The sequence below is a fragment of the Onychomys torridus genome, chromosome 5 (genome assembly GCF_903995425.1).
Source record: "Onychomys torridus chromosome 5, mOncTor1.1, whole genome shotgun sequence".
Classification (NCBI taxonomy): domain Eukaryota; kingdom Metazoa; phylum Chordata; class Mammalia; order Rodentia; family Cricetidae; genus Onychomys; species Onychomys torridus.
In genome coordinates, this window is record NC_050447.1 from 78460984 (window position 1) to 78488714 (window position 27731).

General features: G+C 42.4%; 1 protein-coding gene across 1 annotated transcript in view; it reads right to left on the reverse strand.

Moving 5' to 3' along the window:
* Positions 1-508: 508 nt before the first annotated feature.
* C5H10orf67 (chromosome 5 C10orf67 homolog) overlaps positions 509-27731 on the reverse strand; it is a 112040-nt gene continuing 84817 nt past the window's right edge. Inside the window, exons 15-16 of the mRNA XM_036188878.1 lie at positions 25338-25418; positions 509-958 (exon numbers count right to left, since the gene is read on the reverse strand). Of these exons, the coding sequence (XP_036044771.1) occupies positions 509-958; positions 25338-25418 (531 nt within the window). The remainder of the gene's footprint in view (positions 959-25337; positions 25419-27731) is intronic.

Sequence of the window (27731 nt, forward strand, 5' to 3'; positions counted from 1 at the left end):
TGCGCAAGTGACACTCCCGTGCCACACACAAAAGGCCTTCTTCTCCCTACCTTCTGCTGCTTTTCAGCTCTCGGTCCCCTGCCAAACCGGCTCCTGGGACGCCGGGGGGCTCCTGGCCTCCTATCCAGGGCAACCCAGCCTTTGGGACAACCGTCGCTGCCAAGGCAAACCTCGCCAAACTTTCCCCAAACTCGGCCGGCTGGGGAGGGACCCTGGCCGTGGGCGCGCATGCGCCCAGTTTGCTCCTGCCTGTTCCCAGGGTTCCCGAGAGCCGGGAGGGAGTCGGATGTGTAGCCCGGGAGGTCCGCCTAGCCCTGGCTACCCGAAAAGTCGGGGGTCAGGTGCTGTCTGTCCACCCAGGAGGCTGGAAGCTGCTGCCTGGCTCCAGCTCTCCGCCGTTCTGCTATCTTTGCGCATGGAAGTCTCCAAGAGGGGATCCCGGAAGCGGCGAGTTGAACTGGGGGCCATCGGCCGGGAGGAGGCCCGTAATCCCGGTCCCAGGCTTCCTCTAAGGAGGCCCCGGGTCACTGCCGTCCCCTGGCTCCGCGGGGAGCCCTGGGTAGTCCGGGTGCCAAGAGCTGGGTGGCCAGGTGCGCAGATTGTTGGCTTGCTGGTTTTGTTTGGTGGCCCTAGAGCCTGCTCTAGCGGCGACAGTGGCCGGGGCACAAGCTTCTAGCTGGCCCCACTTTTGGACTCCTGGGGGTCTTACTGTTGCTTCTTGGAGAGGTTTGGCCCCTGGATGATCCCCGCAGATCAATGCCAGCAGATTTCCTGGCGTGTCCGCATTAGTTCCAAACAACCTGTTGCGCTGGCATTGCTTTGGAGAGGCGCGGGCACTTTGCTTGAAGGAGTCAGGCTGTGTGGCCCCCTCCGGCTTCCAGGACAGGCTTTGGGGTTCTCTCCTAATGAGAAGCACCCCTCTCTTCCTCTCGTGATACCCTGAATACTTCACCCCTGCCTGTGTCCCAGCAACCCAAGGCGTCCTGGGCACCCGTACCTTGCCTCGTCTAGGGTCTCCTCATGTAATTCTTTATACTTTGGGTAGCAAGATTAGACAAAGATCCGGATTAGCGAGACACCAGCTAATCCACTCCCTCACTTCCCTAGCTCGCTTCCCTCAACCCTCCGCAGCCAGATAGAAATCTTTGGTGTGTTAACACCGAGAAAAGAAAGCTAGCGTTTTATTCGCGATTCTGTCTTAGAAGGACAGATCCGTGGGGGAATTCTCTCTCCTGAAGATTTTTAAAAGTTGTTTCTATTTTGCGCTTTCTCTCCAGCGACTGCGTAGGTTCCCTTTTGACTTCTTTCATGACTGAATACCAGGTCGTCCCCCCCAAGAGCTAGTCACCTACAGCTGGAATATAAGAAAGACATTGGAAACCTTCTAGGCTGATGAGTCAATCTAGGAGATGTCTCTAGAAGTTTTATTATGAAATCCAGTTGAACAAGCTTTGACATTAAAAAACAAAACAAAACTAGGCATGCATTTGCTCTAGATGAATTCAGAAGAAATTCATATCCAACTAACTGATCTGAAATAAGAACAGAAATTTTTTAAACAAGCCACTTCCAAATGAAGGACGCTTGGCTGCAACCCGACAAAGAGCTCAAGCGCATACAACTAAATATTGGGGCTCAACGATTAGCATTTGTGGCAATAGCAAATGTGTGACTCCCTCACAGCAATTATTGGGAAGTTTTTTCATACTTCTGAAAACATACTTGACGCCTCATTTCTTTGATGACTGCTCAAAAGACACCCTGAAGCAGGAGCGGAGCTCGCTCTCCTCCCCAAGCTCCCCTCCCCAAGCTCCCCTCCCCAAGCTTCCCTCCCCAAGCCCCCCTCCCCAAGCCCCCCCTCCCCAAGCTCCTCTTGCTTGCAGGGCTTTCATCCAGGGCTTGAATTGTGTTGTCAAAGTTTAGTAGACAGAGGAGGGGGCATGAGAATGGGAGGGTGTCTTGAAAAGTCTTGGAAATCGGTATATTTTGCAGGTGTAGAATGTGCCTAATAGCCATGGCTAGTGTGTGCTCCCCAATGGTGAGGGTGTGACAAGGACAGCTGCCTAGTTTTCAGTGTGAAAACACCCCCTTGGTGGACCAAACGCAGCAACACTGACCTTTCTGCGGGGGGAACCAGAGATGTGCCTTTGACTGAAGGAACCACAAAGACGTCTTGCTATGACTTTTGTTCGCCACTAAAGCAAAGAAATATTGCGTTTAATATGAAAAGTACTGTTCACAGCTTTTCCGTGCCCCTTAAGAAGTATTACAGTGCTGATTTACTAGCCCCCCTCCCCAGAGCTGGCTGGCCACAAGGCAGGGTGGGGGTGGAGGGGTGGGGATGGGGCAGTTGAGCAGGAGCAGGAGGAGGGCGGAGTTGGTGAGTTAAATTGCCTGTTGCTGCTGTTTCCAAGTTCTCTCTGTGCAGCAGCAAATTTATCAATCTTTTCATCTGACAATACTTTGGAATATATCATTGTCATCCCAAGTTGTTTGATACATTATCCGTAGGCACACAGCCTTTTCCAAGGTCAAGTTGAAGATTCTTGTTTGCTGTTTAACTGGGTTGTTTAAAACCTCAGAACAATGCCTGCCTGTTAAATTTTCACTTGTTCTCATGGGACATTGGAAAGCAAGCTTTCCTATTGACTGGGTCTCCGGACACTTCATCGTTTTGAGTTAAATTCAGCAAACAGGGTTTTGGCAGTGAGATTAACAGTAGGAAATATGAGATTTAACCTTACCCCTTGTAGATACAGAGGAGATTAAGCTGTCTTTCATCTCTCATCACAGTGTGCACTAATTTTTAATGTGTGTTGGGAGCTGGTCACAGCCACACACATCATGTTCAACTTTCTAATTTTATTCCAGTGGGAAGCTACAAATACACTCTTCTAAAGTAGAAAGGCACAGAAATTGTGGCCACTCTTGTGGGGTTTGTTGTTGTTTGACAGAGTGTACAGAACCTGTTGCTTTAAAGCTGCTCTAAATTAAAGTCAATTCAAAACGATCATGCTTCTGGACTTATTTCTGTTTTTAATCTCAGGATTGGCTGCGTAGTTTCCTCTATATCTGCAATGATTGATTTTTTTGAATTCAGCTAACTTTTATTTACCTTGCAATAATGTTCTGGACCAATGTGATAAATTACAGATATGCAAATTTCTTTGAATGGTGTTGTAAGTGTGTCTAGCTGGGGCTGAATGACTGTTTGCAAGTCAGTCTGTGCGCGCTCAGGACCCCAGGGAGCTGATCAAAGCACCCATTCTCTTTCATCCCCAGTATTCTCCTCCAAACTATTTCGATACAATATGTTTCCATGATGCACTTAATGTGCCAGGGACATAGAACTCATTACAACCTAGCTAGTTCTGCCGACCTCTTTGTTCCTCGGCAGAAAGTCAAAGAAAAAAGGAAAAGCCCTGCCAGTTGCCAGCTTTCTGAAATGCTAAAGCATGCGTCATTTTTCACCAGGTCTGGTCTTGATATCCTCAAAAGACAAACTATGAAACCGGCCTCAGCCCTTTCTGGCATTAATTACACTGCTGTCCAGCCGATCTGTTTTTCCTATTATATGCATTTCTCAGCAGGGATTTTTTTTTGCAAGACTAATGCAGCTGCGAGTTAAACTATGAATGCATTTTTTATCACTATGGAAAAATGAGTGAAAAGGCCGCAAAGCATACAGCACAAACTTTTGAAAGCATTCTGGTGGGTAACAGATTTAGGACTGGCCTTGGGAGGGGTCTGCAAGGTCTCTAAATCCGAAGTTGACCAGAGTCTCTGCCATTTCCACTTCACTCAGCATCCATGGTGACACTTATTGTGCCATTTGAAATTCCACTTTGGTAGCCAGTTAACTCCTAAAGGTTGAGGATGTCCAGTAAAATTCTGAAATGGAAGGTCTTACTACATCCAAACAGGAGACACTTCCATGGAATTTTGGGCCAGGATAATGACACAGAGAATCTACATTTTATGGGATCTCCTTCGTTTCGTGTAGGGTTGATTGGTTGGTGGGAATGGCTGGCAGCCAGTTCTGGGAAAGATTCCAGACCTGACTCCGATTAACCCTCTCTGGTGAAACTCTGCTGGAAACCAACTCACCAGCAATTGCCATTAATCTACTTACTAATTAAGCCAATTCATTTCTAAAGGAGAAAAATTCCTTTCTTTAGCCAAACTGATGGGAGGAAATTTGAAAGAAGCGCCAAACTGTGTAACTGTAATTCAGCCAAGGACTGCTAAAACAAGGTGTTGATATATAGCAGCAGATTTAAAACAAGTTTCTAGGGCAACACTTCTTTGGAGGCGGTGGTATACAGTGTATAGTAGATGAAGCTCGAATAATGCTCCACGGCGCCATGCCATCTCATGCACTAGCTTTCAAAAAACAGGTCTCTCTCCAATTAAATCTTGTTCCTTTTACGCACAAATAAATCGCCTCTCCTGCTTTCTTTTGGACCAGCCTATGCCAGCTTTATGTGACAGCTACTCCAAATATATCGCTTGCGACTTAATAAGTAGCCTTAGAGATTTGTTGCCTAGAGTCTAGGATCAGGTACAAGGCAGACAGCCTTGAAGTTCAGGCAACAGAAAGTACAAATTTGAACGTTACGCATGAAGAGAAGCAGCCTGGCTCTGGGGTAAGTGGCACCTGGCTTGCAGACAGAGAGATTAGACATTAATCTTGGTCTTCATCCTTATAAAGAAGCAAAACGCCAAAGCGTTTCCTCACTAAAGAATCATGCATTGCCTTTAGGACACAGAGCCCTGTGAGGAAATGAGAAGAAAAGTACACCTTCCCACAGGAAATACAAAATGCTCTTGCCTCTTCAGAGTTCACGTTCACCGGCATTAGACCGTGGGTCCAGGGAGAAGCAGGTTGATTTGGCTTTGCATAAGAGACTGGACTTCCCTGTCTCGAAAAACCAAAAAAAAAAAAAAAAAAAAAAAAAGAAGAAAGGAAGGAAGGAAGGAAGAGAGATTGGATGTATGGGGTGGGGTGGGGTGTGAGGGAAGGATGAGTTAAACAAGTTTAAGGCCTCAATTTTTATTTTATTATTATCATTATTGATAACCCTTAGGCACTGGGGCAGGCCTCTGAATCCCAGAAAGGAAGCCCCAGAGTTTCACCTTGAAGAGTTTTGGCAGGGCTTGAGAAAGTGCGCAAAGGCACACGCACAGGTCCGGAGCTCACTTCCTGTCTGTGATGAGGAGAAGCTGAACTGCCAGTTTAAAAACATCTTGGAGAAAGTACCACTTGTCAAGGGTGGGCAAGTCTTACACCAGCCAAGACGAGGAGGAGCATCTTCATCTGAGGCCAGCTCTGGGGAGCCCAGATTGCTATTCCTTTAATCATGTGGGTCTCCTGGCCATGTGCTGGGGCATGAGCTCTTTCTCCAAATAATCTTGCGGAGATGCCCACGACTTTGCTAGAAATGAGGAAAAGATGAACAGACTTGAACTTTCCTTTTACTAGCTGCTCTCCACCCTACCCGACCCCCACTCTCCCTGTAATTCACAGTATTTTAAAATGGCTCTTGCCCAGCTGGGGCTTCTTAAGTCCCCAGGATGGTAAGTTGTGGGGTAGGTAGGCCAGGGGGTCAGATCATCCTTGGGCTTCAAAATAGGCTGTGCCAGCCAAATTTTCCTCGGTGACAGCTTTCCTGAAGCCACAGGCTGTAGAGATAGATGGTCTTATGTGTCTGTGACCAAGGCCAGTTCTTCTGCTTAGAATTATGAGGCATTATAAGAGAAGGGAAAAATGGGGTGGGGTGGGGGTGGGACAGTTCTCTGGATCTAGAGATTCAGCACTGAAATTTACCTAAAGTAATTTGACATTTGCCTCTCTGTGTGAGATAGAAAGTTAGGAACTGTGAGGAAAGAAAACTAAGGAAAGACCCCTGAGGCCAGGGAAACTAAAAGATGCCACGCCCTCCCCTAGGCTAGATTCTGACTTGTAGGGAGGGATGTTCACCTGGTGTGTAAATTGTGAGCCAAGCTCTGGGGGTCTGAAACAGGAAAGCCACAACAGGAGATGTGATGTTTCAGCCTTTGAAAGGGAACAAAGGTCTGGAACTGAACTCAGCGAAAGCCAGGAGTGTGGAGGAGGGGACAAAGACTTTCAGCCTATGATCACCAGTAGGTGTCAATGTGGACACTTCCAGACTGGGTAGTAGGAGAGGGGAGCAGAGAGCATGGCTGTCACTCCAAGGCTCAACATGAACAAAGATAAAAATGTGACAACCTCCATTTTCAATAGTGGTGAGGTTCAAAGTGGAGTGCTTCAGAGTCTGTATGGGTCAAGTCTTTTCTGGAAAAAAGGGAGGGGCTTTCTTTTTCTAGCCAGCTACTGAGGAGGGGAGTCCTAAGGCCCTTTCCCAAGGTAACTTTTCTGTCTCAAAGATTTCTTCAAAGGAATTGCACACTCTCTAGATGGAACTCTAGATTTGTGAGGACAATATAAAAAGCACCAGGGTCTGCACCCAGAAGCCTCAGGAAGCTGCAACAGTGTTTATGAACTTGAACAGCCTATCTAACTTTTAATTAGTGTATTCTGTCACCCATTACATTTTGTCAAACTATGTGTAGAAGAAGAGGATGAATCTACACGTCTGTGTCCATGGGTACCACCACATAGAGAAGACTTAAAATGTTGACAGAATGATGGAAACTGGGAGAGCTAAGCAAACCAGAGGTTTCAGCCTCTCTGTTAGAAATCAGCAGTCAAGGCATTTACCCACAATGAATCTCTCCTACTTTCTGTGAAAGATAACTGGGGATTTTTCTCATTAGCAAAGCTTATGTCCTGGGATTAGTAAATGGGCATGATAAGAAGTCCTGTTTACCCAAAGAACTCCAACACAGCCGCATTCCCCTCCCCCTAAATTCTACTAGTAAGACAAAAATTTTAAGAAAATCCATAATATTCTGAAATTCTGATTTTCTTTAATCGATGCAGGTCTCTCAAATAATAAAAAGAGGGATGTAAATATCCTTAAAAGACTAATGACATTTCACAGGTAATGCAATTTAGAAAGAAACACTTCCATGTTTTCTTTTCCAACAATGTGCATTTTTGTAAACTGCTATAAATTGCAATTCAAAAGCAGTGATCTCACCATCCCCAATCATTTTTTATACTGATCAAATGAATGCAGATACTCCCATTTGGGAGGGGCGACATGACATTTCACTTGGCAGTTCTAAACAGGTCACAGACCTTTCACAGACCCTAAGGCAGTGGGAGGGAGCTCTTTACTAAACCGTGTAACCAAATCAAACCAATGGTTACCCCTTTTCAAAACCATTGGAATGGTTTGCACAATGCTATTCACATAGCAGCACAGGAACTGAAAGGATAGTCATCCAATGGAGATTTCTTTCCTTTTGTTTAAACTTGCAGAGCTCAAAAAGTAATACTCGAAGGCAGACAATTACATTTGCCATGATAAAAAAATCATATACAGTCCACACACGTTTTTGTTGTCCCTACACAGCATAGTTGGAACTGTCCATATGTATGTATATATATGCACACGTATGTATATGTATGTCTATTTATTGGAGATGTTGCTTTGTTTGAAACCATAGGCACAAAGACACAACATGGCTGCCCTGGAGATGACCTATTGCTTTCAAGTTGCTTGAACACATCAGAATTTCCATTGTTAAGGTTGATTAATTGAAACTGATAAGTTACCATGGATAAAGATTGTTTTTCTGTTTAATGTGGTGGGCCTGATTTGGTAAATGCCTCATTCATGTAGCTTTGCAGTGGAGCATATGGGCAAGAGTCATTCAGTATCACAAACATATACAATTTATTATGCTTGTATGGACACAACTGAAAGACCTTTCTGTTTTAATGACAAAGTTTCAATACGAAATTTCATTTAAAGAGTCACTAGTAACATGAAACATGATTTTATAATTTATTATTAGAGTTTCTGTGGGTGATTTAAAAGATAATATTTAAATACACCACACACACACACACACACACACACACACACACACACACACACATTATACCTTAGCATTAGTTATTGGGGATAAAGCATATCTTATCTTAAATGTGACTAGACACATAAGGAGAGAACATGTTGCCATATCATGGTACCTTGCCTACATGGTGTCATTAGGGTTGCGGAGGATGTGCCCCCAGTGAGAGTTCATGCTGCCCAGTTATCAGTAGGAAGGGAAATGGTGTGGTGAGTAGTAAGTCCATTTCAGGAAGCCTGTTTTTCTTATTGAAAAAACAGAAGACATTTTAAGATTCATCCAGAGAAGGGCACATTCAACAGTTAATTCCTTCTTGTACTTGAAAACACCTTTTAAAAGAGTTAAACAACATAAAAACATGAATATTTACTACAAAATATAAGGTTGCTATTATTTTTGAACTATAGTACATAAACTTTTTTTTGTCTTTGCCTTTTCATTTAGGTTGCTATGTAATTGCCAGAAAATAATAATAACCAAAATTATGAAAGATATGTCAACGAATGAAAGAGCTGATTATACCAAACCATCGAAGAGACAGTTGCCATATTTAGCCTTTAATGTTTCATCAAATAAATTCTCTGGTCATTCATGTCCAAGAAGCAGTTCAAGTTCACTCCACATTCCTCATTTACATTAGATGGGTAGTCACAGTTCAGTTCGGAGAGTAATAAACCACATTTGTCACAGTTGACCACCGCTAGTATGCTTTTTTATAAAGGGCTGGATGTCCATTGCAAAGCTAATCCACAAACCATCACTTGTAAAATCCCCTCCTGCATTTTGAAGTGATAATCTGTATCTAATTTTTAAAGAAAAATTTACTTTCCTTTGACTTTTTGAAGACCGGTTTCTTTGCAGGACCTGAATAGAGATCATGGGGAAGCAGTGCCAAACAGCTCTGGTGTGTGGATAACAAAAACCCACCTCTTTGTAGAACATAACAAATTATGCAGTGTTCACAGATGCGCTTCACATTGCGCCTTTTGTGAGAAAATGAAGCCCCACTCTGTACCCCCTCCTCCCCCCAAGAGAGGCCAGGCTCCTAATGTGATCTGTCCTCATTGAAGAGAACAAGGACTCTCCTTAATATGGAAACTTTCCAGGAGTTCTTTTGAGAAGGTTTTCATTGGACTTTTGGTCTATGTAATTTTTGCAAGTATGAAAGTCACAAGCAGCTATTTCTATAAACAAGTGAACAGTTTGGAGTCTTCAGCATTATGTCGTTGCCATTCCCATGGGGGGCACTCAGGATTACATTATTGCCATTCCCACCTGGCTCCTACCTTTGACTCTTAGATATTTAGTGGAAATGCTGTCATTACATAATTACATGTTTGAACTATGTATGAGCAAACAAATGGGATGTTTTCTCCTAGTTACAATGTTAAAAAAAATATATTCTTAAAAACTTTGACTTTTTTCTTCTGTATTTCAGTCCTGGATTGCTCTTATGGGGAAGAAGCTATTGATAGGCAATCCTAGGTATCCAGGGATGTTGATAAGCAATCCTGAGTAACCAGAAAGCAACTTCTGTGGAAACGATGCCAAATGCAGAGAATGCTACCATACCCCCTGGTAATCCTGACTTCTGCTGAATGTGCTGGTCTTGATGACTGTCACAGAATAGAAATTCCAAGCCCTGGAAAATTCTCTGTGTCCTTAGTGCCTAGCCACCACCAGCTTTGATTACAGTAGATGTACAGTAGTAAAGTCTGTGGTATAAAGGAATGAATGAGTGAATGGACAAGAAGGTGAAAGCTAGAAGGTAATGTGGTCCATTAAAACCCACAGCATTAGTGGTTCTCCCCCATATTAACCTTAGTCTTGGCCATGTAATCTTATTTGACTGATCCAACAAGAGAGCAGAGGGTGAGGCCAATAGAAATTTGAACAAACCTTTCATGCGGAGTTGACTCTCCTGTTCTTGAGAACCACAAGTCCATCTTGAACAAGCCTGAATTAGCCTACTTGATCATGAGTAGCTCATTAGCTCTGCAGACTGCCTGAGTGAGGCTGCTGATAGTCAACTGAATACTAATGAATTCAGCAGCCATGCAGAAGACCAGCCACTTGGATAAAGATATCTACAAAAGCTCAGAAGCCCAGCATTGCCCCAAAGAGCAGAAAACTGCACATTATTTGCTGGGACCATCTGGAGAGCTCATGCAGGGGAGGGGCAGGGCCTGTGAATAGCTAGCTCTTCCTGCTTAACTAGAATGTGACTTCAGCCTGAAAGCCATAGAGATCTATTAAAGGTCAGAAGAAGAAGTAACAAAGTTTGAGAGTGGGGAAGCCAAAGAGTGAAATCCTTGGTGACCCTGACATCTGATGCTCACCTCAAAGCAAGGGCAGTTCAGAGAGTAATAGGCAGTCCAGAGTCTGTATGCATGTACACACTGAAGAGAAGGGAGACAGGAAATATTTCTCCCAGGTTGGTTTCCACAGAAAGGAACGTAGAACATGAGCAGTAGCTTGATGGGAAAGGAGAAGGGTGCCTGCTCACATTTTCAGGAAGAATCTACCATGGGTGCTCTCTTTTGTGAGACAACAGTTAGGGATACTAAGAGAGCATAACCTTGCTGTATCAAATAGAACCTCAAGGTAATGAACTCAAGACTCCATTTTCTTGTGTATGTGTGTGTTCTTGTGTGTGGGTACACAGGCAAACAAGTATATACATGTGTTGTTTTTAGCAGTGCCACCCACCTACTTTAAGAGGGGTCTGTTATGGAGCTCACCAAGCAGGGTAAGCTGTTTGGCCAGTGAGTCTGGAGATCCTCCTGTCTCCATTTCCCCAGCTCTGGAATGACAAGTGAAAGCCATAATGCCTAACACTTTTTCATGGGTTCTGGGATTAAATTGAGGTGCTCATTCTTGCCAGGCAAGCACTACTAACTGAGCCAACTCCCCAGGCACTGCAGTTTTGTCAAGCATTTGTTAATTTATTAACTTCCAGGGATGCAGCAAATAACATTCACATTGGAGTCTTATTCCATTTGAATTCTAATTGCTTAAGAAAACCTCGAAGCTGGGGAGCAGTAGTGTTCTAAGCAAGCAACTTCATCATGGCAGGTAGCAAATAGTGGGACTCCTTACTATCTCTTTGTGAGGCAAAATGGAAATATTAGATCCCTCACCTTGGTTGGCAGAGTATAATCTATCTAACACAGATGTCTTACAATGTTATAGTGTTATCCTGGGTTTGCTCCACATATTTGTTACTTTTCTGCTGTTGTAATACATTCTGACAAAAGTGACTGAAGGAAGAAAGACTCCATTTTTGCTTAGGGTTCCAGAGGGATAGAGTCCATCTTGGTGGGGAAGGCATGACATTTTCATTCACACACAGGAAGCAGAAAGAGAGAGGAGACAGGGAGAGGGAGAGAGAGAGGGGAACAGAGAGAGAGAAGTGAGGAGAGGCTGCAAGCCTCGGCCCCCCACCCAGTTATTTAACTCCTCTTGCAAGATTCTACCTAAGGTTTCTGTAACCTCTCCAATAAACACCTCCTGTGGGGGACCAAGCCAGTAGGGGATGTTTCTCATTCAAACCACCATATTCTACCCCAGGTCCCCAAAGGCTCATGGTCATTGTCATATCATCATACCATACTGCAAAATACATTTAATCTAACTTCAAAAGTTCCCATAGTTTTTAACAGTCTCAATACTATTCAAAAGTTCAAAGTCCTCTTTTAAGACTGAAGGGTAATTTCTTAACTATGACCCTCCCAGTTAAACAGGACAATTTACATACTCCCAGTGTACAATGACTTGTTAGATACATTACTATTCCCCCTCCCCCCCCCCCCCAAAAAAAAAAAAAGAGGAATGGAAGCATAGTGAGGAAAGAGTAGAGCACAGGACGGCAGGCAGACACTGAATCCTTCAGTTCCATGATCAGCATCTGGGGCTTTGGTGTCAAAGGGCTTAGGTGGTTCTGTCCCCTCAGTTTTGCTGCCTGAGATGTAAATGTCTACCTTGGACTGCTTCCACTCCCTGTGTGCAACTCTCCTTGGTAGAGGATGTCTCATGATTGTGGCATCTCCAAAATTTTGAGGTCCATACCACAAGTATAACAGCTTTGTTCAAAGGCGTCTTGGGGTATCTTTAAGAGAACTGTGACCCTGTCACATGTTTCTTGGCTCTAGCAGCTTTCTGTAACTACAGAGGAAGAATCCAGAACTCCCTCAGTCGTGCACTTTTCTTGTCTCCCAAAACTAGTACCTCATGGATGACACTGCTAAGTTTGGCTGCCAGCATGGGGTGTACCTGGGCCTTGTAGACCACAGTTGCACCAACACTGGGATACTGAAGCAACTTCTTTCTATGAATTAGCAACCCCCTAGCTCTCTTTCATAAGATGGAGGCTTAGCCAAGCGTGGGCTTTCCTGGAAGGTACTTTCCTATCTTCCCACTGAAGAGCAGAAGGCTTCCCCCTGATTGTGCTAGTCTCCTTAAGAACCACAGCCTCTCTTAAACACAACTGTAGTTGGAATTTTCTTTGGGCCACCAACCATCTCCCAAATAAAAGACATAGAGACTTACTATTATGAATGCTCAACTTCAGCCTAGGCTTGTCCCACCAGCTCTTTTAACTTGATTTAACCTGTTTCTATTAATCTACTTTTTGCCTTGGGACATTTCATTCTGTATGTCCTACTTTCCTGCTTCCTCTGTGTCTGTCTGGCTCTCCCCTGGCATCTCCCTGGTGTCTCTTTTCCTTCCTTCCTTCCTTCCTTCCTTCCTTTCTCTCTCTCTCTCTTCCTTCCTTCCTTTCTTTCTTTCCTTTCTTTCCTCCTCCTACTTACTCTCCCTGCCCAGAAGTCTGGCCTATACCTCCTCCCTTGCTATTGGACATTCAGTTTTTTTTTTTATTAGATCAATCAGGTGCCATAGGCAGGCAAGGTAAAAGAGCAACATATCTTTACACAATTAAACAAATGCAACACATCTTTACATAGTTAAGCAAATGCAACATATCTTTACAGAAACAAATCGACACATCTTTGTATATTTAAACAAATATTCCACAACACACAACTGTGACTGCAATGCTTCCTAATGCTCCTTTCTTTTCCACACTGCAATTTTCATTTATTTTTGCCCTGCTTATTGCTCTTTTTCATTGTATGTCTGAGTAAGGTAATCAGTAATAACCACATCATAGGCTCAATGCTATGCAGCTGTAAAATTTCTTCCACAAAATAAATTAGTTCATTTTTTAAAATTTATCTTCAGGACATGGGCAGTAAATAGCCAGATTCTTTGCCAAAATATCACATGAATGTCCTCTATCTCAGTTGCCAATAGAGTTCTGCTCTTCTGAAACCTCATTATCTGAGATTCCTGTAAGTAAATTTGTTGCAACTCTGTGGGTTTGGTTCCGGATTTTGGCACCAAATTGTGAGTTTTGCAACTCTGGGGAAAGGTGTCCTGACTACCTGGGGAGTGAGGTAACACCTTGAGCTGCTTAGGACAGCTCTGATGGCTGAAACTGCAAGGAGACATTTCAACTCTGGAGGGTGAGGGGTCCCGGACACCTCAAGCTGCTCAGAACAACAGCTCTTCCTTAAAGGTATCCTGGACACCTGGAGCTGTTTAGTACAGCTCTGATGACTAGAACTGCAAAGAAGCAGCCCAACCCTGGAAAGGAAATTTTTCTGACTTCTCGGGAAAGTCAGGCCTGGAACTGCTTCAGTACGGAAGGGTATCCTGACTGTTGGGAAAGTCAGGGTATACCTGGTGTGATGAGGGATGGTCTCCCTGCAGGATATAGCAATCCTGCTCCTTTCCTGGAGAGCCTCCACAGCTGAGCTTTGCTCAGCCCTCACTTAAGGGGGCTTCCTAACAGAGCTCTGCTTCTCCTACCTAAGATGTTGCTTCTTTTGCTTCACTTTGCAAAAGGGGAAACCCCTGCAGACATGTAGCAATCTCCTCAGGCTCTGGAGAAAAGTGTTACTTTTTCAGTTCTCTCTTGCTCTGTCCACTGAGGGATGTCTCAGCAAAGATCTTCTGTTCCCCTCCTCCTTGCTCTGCTCTTTCAGCTCTCCCTTGTTTTGTCCACTGAGAGACATCTCAGCAAGCATCTTCTCTATGCCAGTGAACGAAGATCTTCACACCCAAAACTCTTTTGAGAAAGAGATTTATTTGGGAGAGTAGCTGACTCTACTAGGGTGGAGAGAACAGCCTTTTAAAAAACTGAACTGGCAGGGCAGTTTACATAGGATGTCTTGGGGGTGGAGTCAATCAGGGGTTGACTTGGGGCCCAGGGTTCTACTATCCTTCTCTGTGATTGGTTGGTTTCACAAGTCAGTTGGCCAGGGGCAGAGGTGGCTCTGATCTGACTGAGCCAAACTGTTTTTTTCTGCCCTGATCTGAGCCATCTTTCCCTAGTTCTGGGCTCCAGGGTCATGGTGGGTTTCATTAGCCAGCCCCCTTTCCCTACAGTTCCACTGTTGACATAGCTCTCAGCCTTACAGTCTTCCAGGCTTCTACTAGCATGGCCAGGTAAGCTTAGCTCACAACATTCAGTGGTTTTCTAGTCCAACATCATGAAGTCTTCATTTCCAAAGTCTTCCTCATTCCTCTTAAAACTAACATGTCAGGTTCTTCACAGTCACTTCACTTTCCTGGTTCCAATTTCTGTCTTGGTCACTTTTCTGTTGCAATAAAATATTCTGGGAAGAGCAACTTAAGAGTTTATTTGTTTCATGAGTCCAGAGGAATGGAGTCCATCATGGTGGGGAAGGCGGGGACAGACAGCTGGCTGATCAAAGTCTTATCCACACACAGGAAGGAGAGGGAGGGTCGGAACACAGGAAGGAAGGGGTGAGGCTATAAACCCTGAAGGCCCACCCCACCCCCAATGACATACTTTCTCCGGTAGAGCTTCTTCCAAAGGCTCTATAACCACCCCAAGCTGCCTCCAGATGGGGTACAAAATACTTCATACATGAACCTGTGAAGGGTACTTATTAAGACCCCCCATATTTCCTAAGCTGGTTGGCTTAATAGAGATGTATTCTTTCATAGTTCTATAGACCCAAGCATCTGAAGTCAGAAAGCCATGCTTCCTTTGAGACTGGGTGCATGTCCTCTTTGCCTCTCCACTATGCTGGTGATGGCTACCAACCATGCACTTCTAACTTGCAGTTGAATCATGCCAATCTCCCTCCCCTGATTTCCTCTTCTCTCCCTGCCCCTTCCTTTCTTCCCTTTCTCCACTCTCTCTTTTCTTTCTCTCCTTTCTCCCTCACCCCAATTTGTCATAACTCAGTGCTTTCCCTGGGAGTGCTGAGTGTTTATATAGTGTTTTTCTCTAATACTGACACCATATATACTGATTTGGTATAACCAGAGATTTTAGGGTAAAAGCCAGAGTCTAGAAGCATCAACAAGCTGGGTTCTATCAGCTATCCCCTATATACCAATTAAAGAGACAGGTAATTGGGAAAAGCGGAGGAAGGAGATTTATTCAATATGGCCACACTGGGAAGAACAAGGGATCCATTGACCCCCAAGTTTAATCTTCAGGTTATAGACACAACCTTTATGTTTAAATGGAGGAAGGTGTGTGCCAAGGGGCAAGAAGTATACAAGATTAAGCAGTCTTGATAAAGGTGCAGTCTCCTTGAATGCTGTCTTAGTTTTAGTACTTCAGTGTGGTCCAAAGAAGTCATTATTGCTTGAAGGGATAAGGCAGAGGTTCTTAGATGATTACTTCTGCTCCAAGATGCAACCTCGCCCTCACTGCTACTTGTTTTCATTGGTTTCAGGGCTCTCTCTGTACCGTGAAACATCGGTGTACCTAGATTCAAAGGTCACTCAAGAGGGAAAGTTAAGGGCAGTAACTTAACTCTGTGCCTTCAGCTAAAGTAAGACAGACACAAATAAAGGAAGATGTGTTATGCTTTCAATATGTTTTAGTTACCTATGGACCCAAATGAGAGGTCAGCAGCTCTTAGACAAAGCAGAAAAGTACCTATTTCATTGCTGCCCAGCTAATAACTTCATCTCAATTTGAGTATACCTGGGAAGACCCTATTATAGCTAAGAAGATATAATTCACAAGAAACAGGTTTGGAATTTCACTGGGTTTTGTTGTTGTTTTGTATTGGTGGAGGGGTAGGACTGGATATAATTCAACCCATACACATGCTTTTTCTGAAATAGGAATCATGTTTCAGAGTGGGCACAAAGTCCTTTAAAACTGCAATAGATGTATTGTGAACAGGCATGGCTGTGTGTGTATGTGTTTGTGTGTGTGTTCCTGTGTGTATATTATGTGTATTCTCTCTCTCTCTTTCTCTCTGTGTATGTGTCTTTGTGATACTGAGTACTGAACACATACAAGGTGAATGATCTTATACTAACCTGTGTTCCCAGCCTTGAAGTGTTCATTAAGAAAATCTTTTTAAAACAGATATTCAAGGTATAATTTTGATGCAGAAGACAATAATGACTATGACTATTGACATCCTTAGGATAGACTGTGTACATAAAGCTTAAATCAAATGATGTGAATAGATAGAATTGTTTTGGGGGTGAAGGAGGGAGCTTAATGCTGCAGTGAGCCCCCTTGTGTTTGTAAGCTTTCTCTTACAACACTGTATGGTACTTACTACACAAGACCCGAGGCAGCTCACCAAGGAAGAAGGTAAGCTTATTCTGTAATGTGACTTCAGAGTCACCCCACTATCCATTGACCCTACTCTTTGATGATGTGGCAATGTCAGGAAAAGGGATGTCTAGTGGAGCGGAGTGGCCCTCCTTCTAGTCAAAAGTACTACAGATAAAAAGTACTACAAAAACAAAAAACAATAGTAAGATAATAGTTGTCAGAACTATGTTCACTGCAGATAAATTCAAGGTAAAATAGCCTGAAAATGACTTAAAATGTATACTTATGTTTAATGAGATTACTGATATTTTCCATTAAAAAGAAAAACAAAATTATGTCCAAAATATGACAAGACAGCATATGAAAGAATAAATACAACAAAAAGCCACTGCTACTTGTTTTCATTGGTTTTGGGGCTCTCTGTGTACCGTGAAACATTGGTGTACCTAGATTCAAAGGTCACTCAAGAGGAAAAGATTAAAAATCAAATGTCTTGGAAATATGAAAGTAAAGTTAGGGACTGAAACATGGTTTAAATTGGTACAGCTGATGAGAGAATTAGAAAACTGGAAAGCAGTATTGAAGCATACACTTATGTTTACTATAGTGAAACATAAAAATCATGTGGGTTTAGAAACTGGAGAATAGATTGAGAGATGTTTCAGGGTAAAATAACTTAGAGTATATTGCATGTTGAAAAAGCAATTTTTGAAAAACTAACAGCTGAGAATTTTCTATAAGTAAACAAACATATTAATCATCTCATCTCAACCCTATTTTCTATACTGACAGCAACTAATACAGAGCTGAATAGATTGTAGAGGTAATAAACACCGAGAATAATGAGTAAAACCATAAAGAAGCGCCCACAAACTATTGACAAATTGCCATCTAACTTCCCAGAACCCTGTGCAGTGGCTCAAATGTACTGATAAAATGGCAAAGTATGGAGGGGAAACAGCTGCCTGTGATGGCGAATACTGCTTGCCAGCGTGAAAGATCTAGAGAGTCACGTAGGACGTGAGACCGACTGGAGATTTGGTGAACTGAGGTGTGAGGTCCCGCCTTACTTGCAGTGTGATACCATCACATGGACCAAGTAAAGAGGAAGTGAGCGGATACCATCGCATGGACTGAATAAATCGGAAGTGAGCTGATACCATCACGTGGACTGAATAAAGCGGAAGTGAGCTGATACCATCGCGTGGACTGAACAAAGCAGAAGTGAGCAGATACCATCACGTGGACTGAATAAAGCAGAAGTGAGCGGATACCATCACGTGGACTAAATAAAGCAGAAGTGAGCCGAACACTGTTAGCATTCTTCTCTCCTTCAGCTCCCTTCAGCAGCTCCTTCAGCTCCCTTCAGCCCCGGCTTCCCTGACTTCCTTGCCATGATGAACTGTATGCTCAAACTGTGAGCCAAAGAAACCCTTTGTCCCCTAAGTTTGCATCTTTTTTCCTTTTCCTTTTTCTTTGGTATTTTGTCACAGCAACAAGACGAAAGAAATCCATTGCCAACCTAGGATTTCACATCTTGTCAAACTCCCACCAATAATGAGTGAAAAAATGAACATAGAATCTGCCATCACTAGACTCTCACTAAACGAGGTTTTGAAGCAATGACACTTTTCAGCATGCACATATATTAAAATATACACATATGCCAATGTATATGTTTAAAGATAATCAAGGTTTCAAAAGCAGAAGTGGGGAAAAGAATACAAAAAATGTTGTCAATTCAAAGGAAATATTGAAAAGCACACTAGGAAGTAATATAAATTTCAGGAAATATAAAAGTAAGATGATAGAAATATGTACATGTCTGCTGTGGGATGCCTTTCTGTATGCTGTGAATACATGTTGCTCCCATTGGCTAATAAAAAGAGCTCTTTTGGCCTATGGCAAAAAAGCTTACAGACAGGTGGGAAGAGAGATAGAGAAGAAAGGCAGAGTGAGAGGGAGACACTATCTAGCCACCCAAGAAGGAAGATGTGAAAGTACCGCTAAGCCACGAAGCCACATGGTAAGACATAGATTAATAGGAATGGGTTGAATTAAGTTGAAAGAGCTAGTTAACATAAGCTGGAGCCATAGGCCACATAGTTTGTAATTAATATGAGCCTCTGTGTAGTTATCTTATAAGTAGCTGTAGGGCCACAGGTGGGAGAGATTTGTCCAGACTGTGGGGCCTGGCGGGACTGAGAAACTTCCATCTACACAAGTCTATAAAAAAATTGAACTTTTACACATAATATTCACCCATTAGAAAGTAGTTATGAGGGCTGGAAAGATATCTCAGTTGCCTTATGAGCTTGAGGACAAGAGTTGGATGCAAACAACTCATGTAAGACACTGGGCATGGTGGTGCATTCTTGTAATGTCAGTGCTGAGGAAGGAGGGACAAGGGGATCTGAGCTCCCTGTCCAGTCAGCCTAGCCTACTTGCTGACTTCTAAGCTGTTTAAAGACACTGAGGAAAACACCTGAGATTGTCTTCTGGAATCCACATATACATGACAGCCACAAATGTGCATATGCACCTGCATATGAACACATGCACATACATACATACACATATACATACATACATGCCGTAAGTTGGTAAAATTAGAAAACATAATACAGTGGGGGTCGGGTAGGGTGGAGAGCAGCTAGTAAAAGGAAAGTTCAAGTCTGAAGGATGAAAATCATTGATAATGTTTTTAGGGGATACATGGAATGACTTTAGTAGATTTCGGAGAATAGACAATTTTTTTTTTTATTAAGAAGAATTAAGAGAACAAGTTCTGAATTACAAGTTTGAAAAGTATGAGTGTGTGGAAATTAAAAACAACTTTAGCATAACAAAAGGCATCAGAAACACCATTAAATGGTACATGGAATTCAGAGGTTTTGTTCTAGTCATTCATGGCAGTGACCTCTTATACACCACACTGTGGGAAATATTGAATATTAATACCAGCTACAGTTTGGGCTCTAACAGCCTGTAAATTTTCTAAATTCCCACTAACAGGAGAATGAATGTGTGTACAGGTTGGTTATAGCCATCACCCAAAATTCTTGGGACCAGCAATTGTTTGTGGTAATCATTTAATTTGTTTTAATATGCCATGTACATTGTGTGTACATAATGAAACATCTTGGGGACAGGACTCAAATATAAACACAAAATTTGTTAGTGTTTCCAGCTGTGGAGTATGCCTGTTTAGTGTTTTCAAGGCCCTGAATTTGACTCAGCATTACAAAGGAATAAGAAAATCCATTTATGTTTTGTGCCTACCTTATACAGACAGCCTGAATGAAGGTTATTTCATGTAACGCGTTAATTTTGTATGTCTATCCCCAATTTAATGGTATAGAATTCTCTACTTGTGGTGTCATGTTTTTGCTTTTGAAGCATTTCAAATTCAGATTTTTAAGTTAAGGATGAGTAACTTGTATGTTCATAGATAAACTGTACAGCAGGTATAATAAACTCAAGGCATAGGGAGCAATATACTGTAATTAAATTAGAAAATGTAACATTTATAGGGAAAAGCCAAGGGCACGTACACCCCACTGCTATTTTAGAAGAAATATGGTTAGTTTAATAGAAGCAGACAAAATACTCTATGTCGTCCTTTTAAAAAAAGACAATTTTCGTGTGCATTGGTGTTTTGCCTGCATGTATGTGTGTGTGTACCTTGTGTGTACTATGTCCATGGAGGTCAGGAGAGGGTGTTGGAGTCTCTAGAACTGGAGTTACAGACACTTGTTAGCAGCCATGTGTGTGGGCCCTGGGAGCAGAACCCAGGTCTTCTGCAGGAGTAACAAGTGCTCTTACCAACGGAGCTGCCTCCCCACCCCTTCACGTTTTATGTCCATTTTTCTTTTGCTGTAAGGACCTCCATTCCTGGTTCACAATGGAACCCAGGGCCTTGCACATGCTAAGCAGGCACTTTGCTATTGAACTGTATTCCTAGACCCTTTCTTGTTTGTTTGTTTGATGTGTACATGGTCTATGCATGTGTTTGTGTGGGTGCGTGCACGTGTACATGTATGCATTATGGAGGTTAGAGGTTGACAAGAGGTAGTCTTCCTCAGTTGTTCTTTCTTTTACATTTTGAGACGGCATGTCTATCTGAACCTGGAGCTAATGTGGGCACAGAACAGTATGCCCCTGCCCAGAGAATGTCCTGCTGCAAAATTGTCCCAGGGCCTCCAGTTAATATGGATTAAGGGAAAAAGGCATACCCTGGCCTTCAGCTATGCGAACCAGGAGGAAGACAACACATAAACTTCCTTCAACCCAGGACAGTTTTTTGACACCTGGGATACCAAGAAACCAAGAAATTACCAAATAAAAGTTTTTATTATTTAAAGTACAGGGGTTTGAGCCTAGGGCCTCAGATCATGCTAGGTGGGCACCGTATCACTGAGCTACATCCACAGTTTACGTTTCACTCTTTTATTAATTTTTGCAGTGTTGTGAACTGATCGGCATACATGCCAGGCAAGTGATCTACTAACGAGCTGTTTTCCAGCCTTGGCTTTTGAGATAAGAGGCTCACACTCAGGCTGTCTGTAGCACAGGCAAGCCTTGACCTTGCAACGCTCCTGCCTCAGCCTCCAGAAGAGCTGGAGGATTACAGGCCTCACTTAATCAGTGCTTTCATGAGCTCTTTCCTAAAGCTCATGTCACCTCAGCAATCCCTACAGACAGCAGAAGCAGAACTACGAAAAGAGCTGAAGGGAAGGCTGCCCACCGGACTCTGAGCCCGGGAGAGAAAGCATGTATTTGTGACCGAAGAAGCCTCTAGATTTGAAATATTCGGCAATTATTCCAAAGGCAAGTGACATTGGGCACAGTTCAACGCAGGTGCTGCAGGGAGAACTGAGACCAGCCTGCTGGGTGACAATGAAAGTCAGCGGCAACAGGGTCTTTCCGAGGCACTGGGTCCAGACTGCATGGCCTAGGATATCTCTTCACATCAGCTTTGCACTTCCTGCTTGTGACCCCAGAGGTACTGAGTGGACTGTGTACTTCACTGCTGCCCCAAATGGTGGTTAATATTTAATTTTTTGCATGTAATTATTTTTAATTGAGAACCATTAATGATTGCAATAGACAAAACCAATATTCCAAAGATAAACAAATAAAACAAATTCAACCAATGAGCACCAGAAAAGCCTCTCTTCGTGCTGGGTATGCACAGGATAAGAACTGTGCTCAATGGCATTTATCAAACAAAATATACATATCTCTACAAGTATGAGCAAAATTAATTAACATAGCCTATCAAATTTATGAAGTACAGTTTTAATTAGTTTTCAACTTTTTAGAATAAAGTTTTAAAATAGTAGCACTGCATTTTCCTTATTTTTTTTAAAGAAAGATTTATTGATTTGTATTCATGTGTTTGTACCTGCATTAGCTTATGTGTACCACATGTGTGCTATGGAGCCCAGAGGGATCTGGATCTCCTAGAATTGGAGTTATTGGCAGTTGTGAGGCACTTGCTGTGGGTGCTGGGAACTGAACCCAGTTCCTCTGGAAGACAGCATTAGTGTTTTGCCTGCATGTCTGTCTGTGTGAGGGTGTTGAATCTCTTGGAACTGGAGTTACAGACACTTGTGAGCTGTCATGTGGATACTGGGAATTAATGCACGTCCTCTGGAAGAGCATCCGTGCTTTTAACTGCTGAGCCATCTCTCCAGCTCTTTGTGTGATTTAAAAAACAAACAAACCATTTTTGTACTTAAAACAGTGTCAGGTGCAACTAAACTAAACTTTTAATTGACATTGAGTCTTGCCAAGTGGTGGGAAAAAGACTTTGAAGAAACTATTCCCAGGCCCAAATTTTTAAAGGGTGAAAAGATCCTAATTTTTTTTATTATCAAATATATTATGGTTATTCTACTATTTTTCAAAAGCTTTCAAGCAACCTATTGGGTATTTCTTTCCCAGAAATCCCAGAAAATCAACTCTACAAGGTAATCTAGACTCCAGTATGGGTCTCCCCTGATGTTTGAGCCGTCTCTTCCTGACAAGGTGCGTACACAGCCAGTTACTTTGAGGTTTTATCTATGGGATTCGTGTCTTTTGGGCTCATTAAGAACATTTCCAGAGATTACAATGTCAACAACACCTAATTACTGGGCTGTGGGAAAGGTCTGCTTGAGTACATAAGACCAGAGCACCTTGTGGGGCACACAATGGGAGGGTCACATCCCACACTTTATCACAGGGAAGTAGCAAACAAATTAATAATCTTTCTTGTGCTCTCCTGGGATAATCACTACCATGTAAAAAACTGCTTTGAGATTTTGCAGATAGTGTGGTGCCCTGTTTTTTATCCCCTTCTACTAGTCAGATTTTTTTTTTTTTTTTTTTTTTTTTTTTTTGGTCTCTTAAAACTAGCTATTGCATGAATGAAACCCTGTGGCTCTCTTCAGAACTCTCAGGACTTCATAACAAAGAAGTGACTTGCAGCCTGCTTAGGCAGGTCTTCCTTGATCTAACGTTGGTTTGATTATATGTTATTATTTTAATTCCCTTTCTCAAAGCCTTGTATGCACTAGCCTCGGTTTTACTTCAGTAAAAATTCAGTTTTACTCATGCCGGATAGAAAACTAGTTATTAAAGAAACAAAGGTGACATTACTTTAATTTATGAACCTATTGCTTAGAGCCTTGTTGCTTTTACATGGTAAATTAAAATATAGATCTGCCAGACTTTAGTCTTGGGTCATGTTTGAAACGCCTCGTGAAGAGAAGCTAATGGGAGAATCAGCTCCATATGTCTTCCAGGAGATTGTTTTATTTAATCCTCTTAGTGAGTGCACCAGGTAGGAGTGTCTCAGCTTATGCAGCAGAGGAAAGCCAGAGGAAGCTGCCCAGGGATTAAGGAGCAGAACTGAGACTGGAGCCCGAGTCTGCTGTCAGCCTCCAAAGCACTGGCTCTTCCTGATGCATCACAAAACGACTCCTGTATCTTGTTGAAAAAAGACTGGACCTGGTCCTGTATGCATTTTTGGGTCAGATAACCCAGTCCAGGGGTGTCTGGCACAGACTTTTGGGTCACTTGATTGAATCCCCCAGTCCCAATGTCAGTATAATCATAACAGTTTTCCAACCCTTGATGTATTCAAGTGAGCCACCTGTTAAGTGAAGGAAATTAATAAGGGAAATCCCACCTCTGGGGTGCTGGTGAGAATTAGAGTTAACACCTGAAAAGCACCTCTTAGAATATTACCTCTTCCTACTATATGCCAGCTGTACATACTTTTAAAGAGTATCCTGTGGTGTGAAAGTACAGCCTAGGAACTTACATCTTTGATGTGGCATAGAACACTAACAGAGACGGTTATTGTTTTCATGTTCAATGGGGCACTTTAGATCTTAATATTGATTTGAATACTTTGAACAATAACAAAAAATATAAACCAGTGACTTCAAAGAGTCTAATTTCAGGGGCTGCAGATTTGAGTGACTGGTACACACAAGGACCTGAGTTCAGATCCCAAGCACCAGGCAAAAAAACTAGGCATGACTGCATGTGCCTGTAATGCCAGCATTAGAGTGGAGACAGGTGGATCCTGAGAACTTACTGTCCATCCAGCATAGCCCAAAAGACAAGCCTCCAGTCCCATGAGAGACCCTGTCTCACTGACATAAATCAGAGTAAGAGGGGAAGACATTTGATGCCCTACTCTGGCCTCTGAGTGTCTGTACGCAGGTGCATATACCATACACTCACAGGCATGCAACACACACACACACACACACACACACACACACACACACACACACAAAGGGGGGGAGAGAAAGAGAGAGAGAGAGAGAGAGAGAGAGAGAGAGAGAGAGAGAGAAAGAAGAAGAAGAAGAAGAAGAAGAAGAAGAAGAAGAAGAAGAAGAAGAAGAAGAAGAAGACAGAGAGACAGAGACAGACAGAGACAGACAGAGAGACAGAGATAATTCCATTTATGGTCCATTGCCAGACACATTATTGTGAACACCTCTCTTTATGGTATAGAAAGTGATAAAAATTTGCTTATAGCTTAGACACATATTAATTGTATATCTAACACCACATTCATATTTGTGAATTAGTGCTAGACATTTAACTAGAGATTCAGGGTTTGGTGTTTAGATTTTTTTCCATTCTTTTTTTTTTTTTGCTGTCTAGTTAAAAGAAGTGAAATTTTAACTGAGATAGTTTCTGAGTTTGAAGAAAGACAAAATTCATTTTCAACTAGCAGCAGTCAGAATACAGAAATGCACAAAGGTTATAAATACCAAATTCCATAAACTAAATAAGAAAAGCAAATTGGAAGGAGGACTTCTGTGAGGTCTGAGGCCAGCCTGGGCTACAGATTGAGGCTTAGAAGAGGAGGAGGGAAGAGGGGGAGACATGAAGGTTAATTACTTTTGTGTACTCACTCTCTGTCCGAACATCTTTTCCTAAATAAGGAGTCTTACCTTGCTTTCCTTTGGTGCTGTGATGGGTGCTGGGGCCTCAGATATACTAGGTTGGCATTATGAGAAACCCCCCTACTCCTGCTCCCTAGATTCTTACCTTTTGGCAAGTGTGCAAAGGACACCTGGTCACTGGATACATCCATATACTTGTGCTCCATCTGCATGTTAATCAAAAAGTTTCATTACTGAGCTTCAGTAATATTAACTGATTAAATATTTAATGGAGGAAAAAACAATTGACCTACCATGGATGAGTTATAAACACTTGTAGGAGATGGCATCTCTGACAAATTCATTGCAGAGTGTACATACAAAGGCTTGACTCTCTGAAAGACACAAGCAGCAGGTACTGTGGGCCAAGAGGAAATCATAGTCAAAGCAAAGGGATGTGGATGCTCTTTGTATTAGTCAGGTTTCTCTAGAGAAGCAGAACAGATGTAGTGAATCTAAATATATAAAATTTATTTAGTTTTTTTTTTTTTAGAGTGGCTTGCAGATTATATAGTCTGACTAATCCAACAATGGCTTTCTCCCTATGGAAAGTTCAAGAATCCAGTAGTTTTTCAGTCCTAGAGGCTGGATGTCTCAGCTGGTTTTTGGTCCATGCTAGAATCCAAAAGAAGTAGGCTGTAATGCCAGTGGAGGGATGGACTTGCTAGCAAGATTGAGAGGAGAAGGTAAAGAGCAAACATCCTCTTCTTCCATGTCCTTTATATAGACTGCCATCAGAAGGTGTGGTCCAGATTTAAGGTGCATCTTCCCACCTCAGAAGATCCAGATTTAGGGTGGCTATTCCCACCTCAGAAGATCCAGATTTAGGGTGGCTATTCCCACTTTAATGATTCAATCAGGAATCTCTCACAGGTGCACCTCGCTGCTTGGCTTTTTGTTAATTCCAGATGTAGTCAACTTGACAACCAAGAACAGCCATCACACTCGTTAACTCCTCAACTATGACATGAAAACCCTGCTTCTAATTTCTTATTTGTTCAAATACAGATGGAGAAATCCTTTATTTTAAACCAATGGTGGTGTACATCTAGAGTCCCAGATACTCAAGTGGCTAAAGCAGGATTGTTTAAACCCAAACGTTTGAGACTAGGCTGGGTAATATAGAGATGCCCCAACTCAAGTCAACAACATCAGCATCATCATCACCAACAAGTAGGAGCAAAGATTCACTGCTTTTCTGAGGCTGTTTTGAAAGACAATTCAAGGAAGATATTCTCCTCAGTGTCTCTTCTGACTCTACTTTCTCTTGGTTATCCCTTCAACTTGGGATTTTCTACAGGTCGGCCCTCTATGGGCATAGCTCTGTGTTTGCAGCTTCAAGTTGCACTGGAGAAAAAAACCACTAAAAAACCCCCCTCTAAATTATTTCTGTAATGAACATGAATAGACATCATTTTCCTTGTCATTATTCCCTAAGCAATACATCTACATAATATTAATTATGTAAATTATTCAATGCATAATATATTGCATTAGGTAGTACAAGTAATCTAGAGAGATTTAAAGTCTATGGAGGATTGTAAAACATCGCACTCAAGCACTAAGTCTTTCTAAAAATAATACAGATATTGAGCATCCAAGGACCTTGGTACCTCTGGGTGGTCCTAGAACTAATGCCCTTCAGATATGGAAGGGCATGACACAGTAACAGAAGTCACAACGTTACTTCCAATCCCAAATAGTTGCTGTAGGCTCCAGAAGTGTGCCCAGACTGCTAAGAATGGACTGGCAAAAAGAAAAGAGAAAAAACAAGTGAGAGACTTTCTTCTAGAATTTCTGCAGCAGAAGCACATTTGCATCACTGTTACAGGCTTGTTAGTAAAACATGATGAGAGGGAGGTGTGGGCTACACAATGCAAGGTGCAATGTGCATGCTCACCAGAAACACTTTGAGGTCCATGTGCACTGCTTAGAATTTATGGTTTTTTCCTCTTATGTATTTCCTTATTCACTCTCGGTGAGTTGAGTATCTTTATTCATATATTCATGCACATAGCCTAATCTCAGAAAGGGGTGTGGAATTAAATGTTTAATGGGGAAAAAACCAATTGACCTACTATAGGTGAGTGAAAAACACTTGTTAGAAAACTCTTCCAGGCTCACTGTAGAGTGCACCATAATGGGGTGTGAGATTAGGGGGATAGAAAATGAATGTACAAGAATATATGGCCTCAGGAGATGAAGGCAGAAGGACACTGGAAATGAATAGTCTGTGAAGAGATCCAAGAGAATCATGAATATGGTGTGGAAAAATTACAACTAGTAAAACATGAGAGAAAATTAAAACCCAAATAAAACCATCTCTTATATTCCTCAAAGTTGTCATACCAGTAGAAAATATAATCAAGGAGCTGGTAAGATGGCTCAGTGTATAAGAGCACCATCTGCTCTTTCAGAGAACTGAGTTTGGCTCCCAGCACCCACATGGCAGCTTACAGTCACCTGTATCTCTAGTTCCAGGTAACTCAACAGCCTTCTTGGGCAGTAGGCACACATATGGTTCATCTACACACATGCAGACAAAACACTCATACACATAAAATTTAAAAAATAAAATATAATCAAGAATGCTGTCAGATGTAAATCTAAGAAAAGATAGATACCATGTCTCCCATCCTGCAGCTTCC